General features: G+C 43.4%; 1 protein-coding gene across 1 annotated transcript; it reads right to left on the minus strand.

Annotated features, from left to right (window-relative positions):
* Window positions 1–380: 380 nt before the first annotated feature.
* Window positions 381–12,293, minus strand: LOC129767749 (probable ATP-dependent RNA helicase DDX46). Its single transcript, XM_055768926.1, has 5 exons — window positions 12,134–12,293; window positions 11,781–12,044; window positions 9,928–11,727; window positions 807–1,548; window positions 381–740 (listed from the first exon to the last, which is right to left on the minus strand). The coding sequence occupies exons 1-5, from the start codon at window positions 12,151–12,153 to the stop codon at window positions 498–500; spliced, it is 3,069 nt and encodes a 1,022-aa protein (XP_055624901.1). The 5' UTR covers window positions 12,154–12,293; the 3' UTR covers window positions 381–497.
* Window positions 12,294–12,656: the final 363 nt, after the last annotated feature.

Consider the following 12,656-nt stretch of genomic DNA (forward strand, 5'->3'; position numbering starts at 1 on the left):
TGTTGTGCACAATGTCTTTTCATTGAATGCAACATAATTGTAAATACAGAGAGTTGCCTCTAATTCGACATACCGAAGCAGCACTCTGTGCTGCATTAGAGGCGATTGGAAATATCAACAAACACAACACAATGTGGAAAACAAATTAAAACAGGAAAAAAGATCTCTTCTAAAAACACTCCTAAAAATTTAACGTGTTGTAGAAACTTGCACAAAGGATGTGTACAAAAATGTCCAATTAGAGGTGACAATGTTCAATTATTCGCGTCGTATCTCATGTCTGTCCAATTAGCTAGATGTCGAATTAGAGGCGAATCCCTGTAAATACATCACCACCGTTCTGGATTTTCGTTTATAAAAACAATATAAATAATAACGTGTTGGCGTTTGATCGGAATTTTTATTGTTCTCTATAATTTCGTAATATTTAAGCGCTTATTAGTTTTGAATGTTTAACTCACCGTCACTATCAACCAGTAGTAATCATATAAATCAAATTACAATACTTTGTATCGCGACTTATTAATTATGTGGTGTGATGAAGCCTGCAGCTTCAACAGTTCTTCCTTGATAAGACGTGTTATCTCGCGCTTCGCCTTCGTTACAGCCAGCTCAGAACAGCTTTCAATCGCCAAATAGAGTTTACGCTCTCCTTCCGGAGCAGGTTTGCCCTGGGGAACGTAAGTGCCACGTACTGTGAGACCAGCTTCGGAATACTCCGATATTTGTGCAAGAGCCTCCTGCGAACAAAGTAACGATGGATTATTACGGCGGTTCTTCTCTTTTCTGTAATATATATGGTTTACCTTTGAAGTGACCTTCCATCTTGCTTGCTGTGGAAAATCGTTGATCTCCAATTCTTCCTCATATTTACGGAATACTGTTTCTTTAGTTTCCTCGGGTGCGTCTTCTTCATCTTTAGGTTGATAGTTGAGTTTATTGTTGAGCTTGGCGGCCAACTGTTCGGCCACTGTCTTAGCTGTGATAAGCTGTTGAGTGGTTCCGCCCTTGAGGATAGCTTCAGCCGCCTGTTGTGTCGCTCCCTTCGCTTCGAATCCGAGATTCTTCTGCAGATTGATGCGCGATGCGAGTCTTTTAGCAAGTTCAAGCTTGTCGGAATTCGTCGAGCTCGACACTGGAGCCGCAACGGTCTGTGTGATAACTGGTGCTTCCACTTCTTTTACGATTCGCTTGGTGGCGAACATACTTTCAATGTGTTGATCTATGTCTTGCTCTAAATCATCGTCATCATCGGAATCTTGTAAACCAAGAGCTGCTTTTTGCAGCTTTTTACGCTCATTAACTGCCGCGGCTTCCTGTTCATCAAACTTGAACCCTTTTCCGCTGAAGCCGCCTCCGGTGTGGACCTTCTTTCCTTCGGCTTCCTGTGTTGTTTTGTAGGTATCCCAAAGCGCTCTGAGATCGTCTGGAACAGTCCCACCGGATAACTCTAGCGCACGGATTATATCGCCAGCATAACGGCCCTGTTCTTGTGTAAGGAAAGTCCATGCGAAACCTTTGTTTCCGGCTCGACCGGTGCGGCCACACCTAGAATTAAACTTTTTTTTTAGATAATTACAATACATTTCGATGTTAGCAGTGGCGTCTCGTACTCCTGTGGACGAGTGGTTAGCGTCCCACATTATCACGCCGAGAGTTCGGGTTCGATTCCCGTTCTGGTCAAGGGAATTTTGACACAGGACTACGTCTTTTATTTCTGTACCGGGTTGTAAGTTCAAAGTTTCGAAAACGAGAGAGTGACGCTGGACTGCAAGGTTTTGAACGTTAATACCTTTTTACCGGCTGAATGGAGTGGTATACCAATCACTTCATCCGAAAGATAAAATGTCAACGAATTATATGATTGTCACTTTTTGGTCCAAAAAATCGTTTCAATAGCTTAAAAATTGCTTTGAAAGCAAGCTATTGAAATCATAACAATCTAACTTATTGATGGTGATGGTGATTGGTGATCGCAATGTGTTCCCAAACACGGACGCAAAATCTAGGCAACTGGAGAAACCGTCATAGCGAATACATTCAAGCTGTGATTTGTTTTGCTCGCTTGCATGAGTGTTAGCGGACACACGCAAGGCGTGAGTACTTTCACTCGCATCAGTTTCTGTTCTGCTTTCGCATGAAACAGTCATGAAAAATTGTTTTGCGTGTGAATCCATCCGAGCGGATGAATATTCGCAGTCTTTATCGTGAACTTCTGCTTTCGCATGGAACAGTCATGAAAAATTGTTTGCGTGTGAATGCGTCCGAGCGAAGGAATATTCGCACCCATTCACGCATTCGGCTTGGTGTTCCCGTAATGCAATCCAATGGCATCAGTTTCTGTTCTGCTTTCGCATGGAACAGTGATGAATAATTGCCACATCACGATAAAGACGGAATGAATCGGATCTCGGATCTCGGTACTCAAATTCCATCGGTTCATTTCGGGACCACTAATAAGTTCGAAAGGGTTGAATTTTATGTTAGTAACAATTCCATACCCACACACTAATAAGAAAAACTTTCAGAGCTTGCCAATCCAGAATACTTTCAAGGCGTGTTATATCAGGCATAGAAATCTCAACTAAGTACTACTAATAAAAATAACGCAAGTAATACCTACGTTGAGAAGGTAAAAGTTCCACTGGGAAAGTAAATGCCATCCAAGAAGAAGTGGCGTCTCGTGAGTAAATTGACTAGTTGTGCACCTACACGGTGGCCCAAAACTTTTACTCAAAATTGCAGAATGGGGGTCAATTAGTGCTCGAATATTGTTTTCGTTATGCAAGAATAATGGATTGGCGAGCTGTCTCGTTTCTCATTAATGAGTCTAATTCTAAATTGGAGCTATTTTTCATAGTCGTGCGTAGTTGATATATGTTGTATATAAATTGACATTGCAGTAAGATGCGCAATAATAGGATGTTTCTTAAATATAATATTACAGTCTTGTTTTCGGAGGCAAATTATTTTTTAAATTTAATTTCTTCTAGCGATACAGAAACGAAATTCTTCGTTCTGTGCAATGGGCAAATCTGTCAATTACGTTTTCCAAAAAAAAACTCTAAAGTAGGAGCCCAACAAGCATTTTGTTTCCAATAGCTCAATAGTTTTCAATAGTTGATGGAAGTATTAGTTAATATTAGCTTTCCGAGTAAAATAATTTCCGAAAAAATATCGTCGAGATTGTTACCGATCAGTGTTTTTATAATCTCCGATATTTTCTTCTCGGCAAATTCTGATTTCGTATATAACACTCGCAGTACATTTCCTAATTTCACTTTGTCAAAATTAGAGAATCGCCAACAAAGATCATCTATCAGTTGTTTGGGGAACTCATATTTTAAATGCTTTACTTGTTAGAATAAGTAAACGGCATTTTCAGTTCGTCGAGAATGCGGACAATATTTGACATGTAAATTTCAGCATATTTTTCAATTTGATCTTCTCTGCTGCTACAATCTGCCGCACCCAAGCATGTTTCCCAAATAGCATTAAATTTTCGTTCGTCTTCCAACGCTTTTCTACTCGCACACGTGTTCCTGATTCTCCTATCACATTCAACATAGTCCAGTTCTCATTGTTTTAGTGTATGGTACAGAATGTCAGCAAATGAGAAATTTGGAGTGATTGATGAAAATTGTATCAAAATCCAGCATGTATCCATGCAGCCCTCGTGCGAGTGAAATCGTATCACCATTCCACTTGGTGTCACCTAGATACATTTTTCCCGGACAAGTAGAAATTTCTTTATTATATGTTTTAACTATATTGATCATCCTAGAGCTGTAGTTCCACTTGACTTTGCACACGTTCGGGGTCTTCTGCTGCATAAATTTCTTTAACTCGCAATCGCGACATTTCCTTGTTTTTGAATTTTTCGTACAAGAGTGCAGCAAAATAATATTGATAACATGCGGCTTACAAAGGATATAATAAGAGTTCAGGAAACGACTTCTTTGCGATCACCTGGATTCCTGCTTGTCTCCTGAAATCACTCGAACTCCATCATATGTTTGCGCAACCAGCTTAGCAGGTGATACGCCAAATTGTTGCAATAAACAAACGACATAAAGCTGTATCGGACTTATCTCTATTAACATCTCTCAATGATACAAATCTTTCGACGGGAATACTTGTTTAAAGTTTAATTCATGACGAATGTCATAGGGTCATGCGTTTTTGAACTTATAGTTTATCATTACTACTCATATCGTAAAATTGTAGCGAACTGAGATTTCCTATAAATATCAGTGATTTCGTCGATCATAACCAGGATTGGGCGATCTTTATAAAAAGATCGATCTTGTCGAATTGATTCTACAAACGGCATAGAGATCGATCCATTGACTAAATCGGTACCAAAGAATCGATCTTTACCTAATCGATCTTTGAATAATCAAAAGTTTTTTTTCCAATTTGTCTGCTTATTCTACAGGAGTGTTGTGTTCTCTTTAGTCGTGGAATACAAATTTCATATTTCTATTCAAACATCAAGTATTTTGTTTTGTTCCTCAGTATAAAGGGCACAAAAAATTTAAAGTCCATAGAAAAACATTTTCCAGGGCATTCATTTTGTGACGTCAAAAAGTCGTTTTTATTAGGCATTACTGTAAATTCAACAAATGACAATTGCCCATCGATTCAAAAAATCGGGAAACGGAATGAAAAAGATCGATCCGAGATCGCCCAGTCCTAATCATAACTGCAACGAAATCAGCTTGTTTTATTTTCCGCGCGATCTGCTCTTGCATGGTGGATCCAACAATTTCCACCAACTCATTCTGAATTGTTGCCGATGTTCCAGAAAATACTGCCGTGGCATTTATGAAGTCAGAAAACGACATATCTTTCGTAGCCAAAAAGTTACACATGTCCTTTTAGTTTCCTCCATTTACAGACAGATATGCTTTCATCGTGACCATGTGAACTGAGAAGACAAACTAATTCAATGGGAGTTTTTATGTCTTCTTCACAATTGAATTATGCTTGTTTCTTGTGACTTCATTAGCATGTTCTAACGCATTTTCAATCCAAGTTTTCTCAAACGTGCGGCATATTATGCTGTTGTTGATGTTCTCTTTGCTAGTTGAATGAGATTTTATAGCGTAAGATATATTATTCAAATCTGCATATCCTACTCTGTTTCACACACTGTTTTCTGCTGGGTTCTGAAACAGCAAACAAGGCCAACAAAATCGCTGTACTCCTGTATACCACATAGCCACTTCGCGTCGTAAGCTGTAGCATTAAAGTTCCGTGTAACTATTTTACTATTTAACTATTTTAACACAAGTCGTTTTTAACCAATTTTGGCTGTCGCTAAGTGTTGGGACAGGTGTACAATTTTCGGACCCCTTTTAAGCAAACCGTTTTAATTGGTGTAGCTCAAAAGCTGTAATTTAAATTTATTTTAACAAATTACAGTAATGATATTTGTAACAAACTTACATTTTGGTCTTCGAAATAATTAAATCCTGAATATCCTCCAACAAATGTAATTTAATTTTCCTTCAGCTCTATCTTATTCGTGTCGTGCGAAAAATGATTTTTGTTGTTATGACAATATCTTGCGAGAAAGGGAAATGTCAATCGTAACGTGTGGCCTGTAGGAAAGTGCGTATTTTCGAAAATGAAAGTGCTGGCAGTGACGTAGTGCCCCCACATCCCCCGACCCGTAATGCTGGTCAGCAGATCCCGTCGTCCAGCGTTACTCACGATGCGTTGTCCTGGATATTCAGCACGGCTATTTTCGTAGCAGGTCTTCGCAGTACTCCCCTCTGAGTCTTGACGAACGCCTGGCGTACTCTTCCGTCACGCCCGTGTACCACGGATACTACACGTCCTCGCAGCCAACCATTTCGACAGGACTCATCCACGATTAACGCCAGATCTCCCTCCTTCAACTCCTTGGACTCATCCGTCCACTTCGGGCGGCAGGCAATGGTGGGGAGGTACTCCTTTACCCAACGGTGCCAAAATTCATCTACCATGCTCTTCATTAGCTTCCAGTTGCTTCTTATGGCTTCAGGGCACTCCGTCAAAGGCTCGGGTGGTTGGGTTACGCCTTGGGAACTGAGTAAGAGGAAGTGGTTGGGAGTGAGTGCCTCCTGTGCCTCATTCTCCAGTGGAACGAATGTGAGCGGTCGCGAGTTGACAACTCCTTCGGCTTCAATCAGTAGCGTGAGTAGAGTTTCATCGTCTGGATTCCTCGTGGTCGACAGCCCGGCGAAAGCGGTTTTAATTGACCGAACCAGTCGCTCCCACGATCCACCCATATGTGGTGGAGCCGGTGGATTGAAGATCCACTTGGTGTTGGTGTTCGTAAACACTGCGGACAACTGCTGGTCAATCTGCTCCAAATGCTTCTTCAGTTCTCGGCTGGCTCCTTGAAAATTTGTACCGTTATCACTCCAAATTTCCAACGAAGATCCATGACGCACCAGAAACCGTCGTATCGCCATCTTGCAGGAGTTCGTCGACAATGAGTGCACTATCTCCAGGTGAGGCACGTGAATAGCGCCACCCATCTTTTCACCAACGATCGTCCGACCTTGACCTGCAATGGTCCGAAGTAGTCCAGTTCGACGTAAGAGAATGGACGCACGAATGGACTCAGCCTCGCATCTGGAAGCGGTGCCATACGTGGAGCAGATGGTTTCGCCTTCTTCACCTTGCAGTACATACAGGAACCCGCCACCTTACGAAGCTGGATTCTGAGAGAAGGTACGTGGAAGCGTTGCCGTACTTCGTTCACCACCGTTTCGTTGTTCGCGTGAAGATAAGTTCGGTGATACCAATCTAGAAGGAGGTTCGTCAGCAAATGGCTCTTCGGTAAAACAACCGGGAATTGTGCGTCAAACGGAACGAAGTGCGCACCTCTTAGACGGGAATCCATCCGGACTACACCATGATCATCCATAAAAGGAGAAAGCATGAAAATTCGACTGGTTTTCTGTAGTTTCACTGATCGTTCTCCTTCGGCGATCTTCTTGAACAACCTGACTTCCTCCGGGAACGCTTGCTGCTGAACAAGACGCCAAAGAGCATTTTGCGCTTGATTCAGTTCGTCTGCTGTGAGATGCCCATTTTTTGACGGCTGTCCTCGTTGATTGAGACGAAAATTCTCTACAAAACGGTAGATGAATGCGATGGCGCGCCATACTCTCTCGAACTTAGAAAATCGACACCAGTCAATCAGCACATCTTGTCGCTTGGTGTTCTGTACCATGCACGGCAAAGGCTTCAGCTCTTCTGGAGTTTCCTCGGCTATGGGTTGACGTGGCCAAGACACTTCAGGTCCTCTCAGGAACTGCGGTCCGACGAACCAGCGACTTTCGGGATCTAGGGATGGCCCTTTTCCCCATTTCGTAGCTTCGTCTGCCACGTTCTGTTTTGTGGGGATCCACATCCATTCATCAGTGTTTGATTTTGTGAGGATCTCGCCAATTCTACACGCAACGAACTGACGATAGCGGCGATGATCGGAATTGATCCACGCTAGAACCGTCTTCGAGTCGGTCCAGAAAACTCTACGTTTTATCGGCAAACTGTGGCTGGAGCAAAGGGTCTTCATTAATCTGCATCCGATGATGGCGGCTTGGAGCTCCAATCTTGGCACCGAAAGAGATTTCAGTGGCGAAACTTTCGACTTCGCCCCTACCAGCGCAGTGCGATACTCGCCGTGGATCCAAGCACGAAAGTAAGCAACGCAAGCGTAAGCGGTCTCACTGGCGTCGACGAAAACGTGAACTTGCAGATCCTCAATTTCTTCCGATCTTACACCCGGAAAATAGGCTCGGGAGATGCTGACCTTCTTCAATTCCTCGAACAGTTTGATCCACCTCTGCCATCGCTGGAGGATCTCCTCGTTGACAGTGTCGTCCCAGCCTGCCTTCGTTCGCCAAATGTCTTGAATAATGACTCGGCCGTGGATAAGAAAGTGCGAAAGCAGGCCAAGTGGATCGTACTGGCTCATTACACACCGTAGAATACCTCTTTTCGTCGGAACAACTTCCGAAAGATTCAGTCCGTTTGCGTACACAAAAATATCAAGTTCGGACATCCATAGCATCCCTAAAACCCTTTCCACTGAATTTGTCTGAATTTGCGTTGACAAATTTCGCCCGGCAACCATCCGTTACTCCGACCCGTCGCAGAACTTCCGAAGAATTAGACAGCCAGTTCCTAATGTTGAAACCGCCTTTTTTGTGAACCAGCTTCACTTCTTCAGCTACCCGACAGGCTTCCTCCTCGCTGTCGAAGCTGTCAAGGTAATCATCCACGTAATGTCGACGTAGGATAGCCTCAGCAGCTCTCGGGTATTCATCAGCATATTCCTGTGCGTTCAGGTTTTTGATGAACTGCGCCGAGCACGGCGAGCTTGTTGAACCAAATGTCGCAACATCCATGATAAAGATCCTGGGCTGTTGCGTCGGGTCGTCTCGCCAAAGAAAACGCTGAGTGTGGCGATCCTCAGCGCGTATCTTCACCTGATGGAACATCTCTTGCAGGTCGCCACCAAGCACGTCGTTCCCGAAAACACGTCGTTCCCGAAAACCGTATAATACAGTCGGTAATGGTACTACCAGGTCTGGGCCTTTCAGCAACATGCTGTTCAATGAGATCCCGTCAATCTTGGCTGCGGCATCCCACACCAACCGAATTTTACTCGGTTTCTTTGGATTCTGAACTACGCTTACTGGTAAATACCAAACCCTGCGCGGGTCCGTGGATGTCAGCTCCTCGTTGCTCGCTTCATGGATGTACCCCTTTTGCTGATACTCAATGATTTGACGTCGAACACTCTCGTTGATTATTGGGTTCGACTTCAACCGCCTCTCGAAACACTGTAGCCTACGAACCGCCATCAGATAACTGTCGGGGAACTCTACATAGTCATGCCGCCACAACAGTCCCGTTTCAAAGCTGGTTCCAACTCTTCTGGTCGTCGCTTGAAGAATTGACCAGGCTCGTTTCTCTTCGTCCGATTCTGGTCCACAATCTGCTGATACACCAACGTTCTCTACGGTGAAGTACTGCCTGACTAAATCATGCAGCCTATCGTTTGTAGTACACTCGCAGATATGTAGGTTATACGAGCGACTCTGCTTCCCGTCCTGGAGCGATCCGTATACTGCCCATCCAAGTCTGGTTTTTGCGGCGATGGGCTCGCCCTCCCGACCCTCGCGCAGTTGTTTGGTGGCAGTGAGTGGTGTATGCCCAGCTCCGATGAGAATTCCCGGTGTTACGCCGTCGTAGTCCTTCATTTTTCGCTAAAAGTTCTCTTCAACAGTCCTATTCGCAAATGGCCTTTTCAAAAGCTTATCAAAAATATACTGTCCAATAATATCCATATTTTATTCTAAATTGTGACTATATCTGCGAAAAAGGCAGAAAGATATCGAATTACAACACTTATAGCAAGTCATTCCTCATATATTATGAATGAAACAATGTATAATGGCGATTTTCTAACCTTTCAGAGTAGAAAGAATGTTTGAAAGATAATTCGGAGAAAAACTCTGATTTTTCCAAAATAATCAAACGAATTTCAAACCAAAAATAAACAAACATCATAGTTTTACTCGCTGCGCCATCTGATTGTAAATCTAACGTAATTTTATCGATTGCGAAACTGAAGCAAGAATCTACTACCAGTGCAAGCAAAGATATGCACTAATACACTAATACATTGGCAATTTACCGCTCTCTCTATAGTTCAATATACAGCCTGTGTATAGAAAAAGTGCACAGACTGATGTCGATGACGTAATAAATAACCTGCGTCAAGCAAGCTTTCAGAGATCCGCTATATAAAAGCACCTTACGCAAAGCGCGCCGATTGCGGATCTGAAGCGTGTTTAGTTGTCTAAGTTGGGGTTGCGAGGGGTGGACGAGACGCCATTGGATGTTAGAAAAATTTACCTATGCACATAATCCTCATAGTGATTGGGACAATCATAATTAACAACCAGAATCAATTGTTTGACATCCAATCCTCGAGCCGCAACGGACGTTGCGATAAGCAGTTTAACACGACCCTGCTTGAAATCGATGATCGTTGAATCTCGATCAAATTGATCAATACCGCCATGCAGACTCAAACATGGATAGGAAGCCTTCATCAGATCCTTCAATAGAATGTCGGCATTTTCTTGCTTATCGACAAAAACAATGATGCTACCGAGTTCCTGATACAAACCCAATAATTCCAATAATTTGAAGAATTTTGCATCCTCTTCCAACACGACCACGTGCTGTTCGACTTCTTTGCAGACAACCGATCGGCCGCCAACTTGGATCTCGATAGGCTTTCGTAATATACGTCTTGCCAGCGCTTCCATTTGTCGTGGGAAAGTTGCGCTGAACATTACAGTCTGTCGATCCGGCCGAATGTTATCGATTATCCTCATCACTTGCGGCTCGAATCCCATATCGAACATACGATCCGCCTCGTCCAGCACAACGTAAGTCACTCGACGGAGATTCGTCACGCGACCCGAGTTCGCTGCCAACATATCGATCATACGACCCGGTGTGCAAACAATAATCTCCGCTCCCCGCTTTAGTTCCGCGATCTGTTCGGAAATTCCTGTGCCACCGTAAACGCAAACCGCACGCAAATTCACTGATTTCGCAAACTTTTTAATGTCTTTCCCAATTTGCATGCAAAGTTCTCGCGTCGGGGTCATTATGATGGCAATCGGCCCGTCTCCGTCCTCTAGAGAAGGCTGATCGAGTATATGCCGAAACATTGGTAGAATGAAGGCCAAAGTTTTACCGCTTCCTGTTTTGGCAATACCAATGAGATCCCGTCCTGACATGATTGCAGGAATAGCTTGACACTGAATGGGAGTAGGTTTCTCAAAACCTAGCTTGCGTAGAACATCGAATTCCTTCCTAGACACACCGCAATGTGCCCAGGTTTTGATAGGTTTTGGGCAACCTTTGCCTTTAACGCCAATTCCCTCGAGCTCTGTTTTATAAACATCAACCTCTGTTTGGGTCATTTTAGCAATCTCCGGAACTTCAACATAGAATGCCTTTCGGAAGGGTAAATAATTGATTCCTGTATGATCAATTTTAGCCAGCTCTTTCTTTTGCTTATTCGCAAGGTTGGCTGCTGTATCTTTTATGTCTTCTTGTTCCTCCTCCGAAGAATATTCAAGCCCGTCTTGATTTTGCTCAATAAGTTCGCCCTTTTTAACACCTTCAGCATTCTTCTTCGCTACGCCGGTGATAATCGTGACGCCAGAGTTGACTGCAGCCTTCCCTTCGGGTTGAGTAGCAGGAGCAGCAAAATTGTTTACCTTGCGAACCTCATCATTGACCTCTTTCATAAACGCATCTAACGGATCAACATCGTCCTCCTCGTCGTTACCCTTGTTATCCTTAACATCGTCCTCGTCATCCTCTTCGTCATCTTCAAGGCTCCATTTTTTCGGTATATTGCTTCCTGACAAAACCGTTGGCTTCTTTATCTCAATTTCTTTTCTTTTTCGCTCCGCCCGCCAACGCTCGATTCGCTCCCTCCGCTTAACCATTTCTTGTTCCAATCTGCGTTGTTCCTCTTCCTTATCCATGGGCACTGATAAATCAAATGAATCTTCCTTCTCCTTAGGTTCTTCCTTTGGAGGTTTTTTAACTTCTTTCTCAACCAAACCGGGTGGTTTCTGGTCAAACTTGGACTGGCGGAAATTACTGTTGCTGCTAACGCTTTGGGCACTGAAACAGAAGACTCATTATTGAAACATCAGATTTATTACAAATATCCTCACTATTTGGTGGCATGTTCGCGGAGTTTCTCGCGTTCCTTCTCACACTCCCGCTTCCTTTCCGCCTCCCGTGCGCGTTCCTTCTCTATCTCCTTTTCCCTTTCACGATCTCTGCGTTCTCGCTCGCGATCCCGTTCCCGGTCTCGCCTTCCCAGATCTTTGAATCGAAATGAGGTCTTCGTACGATCTCGGTCTCGATCACGGCTTCGGGAACGTTTCTTTTTTCTATCCACCGGCGAATGGGATCTGCTGCGGCGCCGTTCTTTGCTGGTGGTTTCGAAACACGTACAATTTGGTAAACATTAAATGTGAAAGTGGCATTTTACACCAGTAGAAGCTGATGGAATTCAACGTACCCATTTTCACCTGGCCTCATCACGTTTGAAATAGTTTTAATTGGTCTGGTTTAATAACAGAAATTAATCCGATTTCGTTTGCTAGCAGCTCCAAAAACTCGAAACAACAGTAACCGATTACAAGAAAGTAATCAACAGAAACGTAAACGTGAAAACTTTTGACAGATTTTAGTACAAATCTATCTACACAGCAGACCGAACGTATTGGTCACTTCAAATGAAAACTGTTCTTTTTCAATATTATGCAATACGGAATTTATTATAAATAATAATTGTACTTCAATTTTTATTAATTTGAAATTGTCTTGAGTTTTGCTCCCGTGGCCGAGTGGTTTGACGCTGACGGGGTTAGGGTTCGATTCCAGTTCTGGCCGGGGAATTTCTCATCAAAGATTTTTTTCCGACTTGCACTTTAGTCACGCATATTCTAGAGCTTGTATCCACCCACATTCCGTTTTGCCTGCCAAGATCGGGTCGATGAAATGTCAACAATCGACCTCAAATGCTGCCACCTTGCAATCGA

Source organism: Toxorhynchites rutilus, chromosome 2, assembly GCF_029784135.1.
Source record: "Toxorhynchites rutilus septentrionalis strain SRP chromosome 2, ASM2978413v1, whole genome shotgun sequence".
Lineage (NCBI taxonomy): Eukaryota > Metazoa > Arthropoda > Insecta > Diptera > Culicidae > Toxorhynchites > Toxorhynchites rutilus.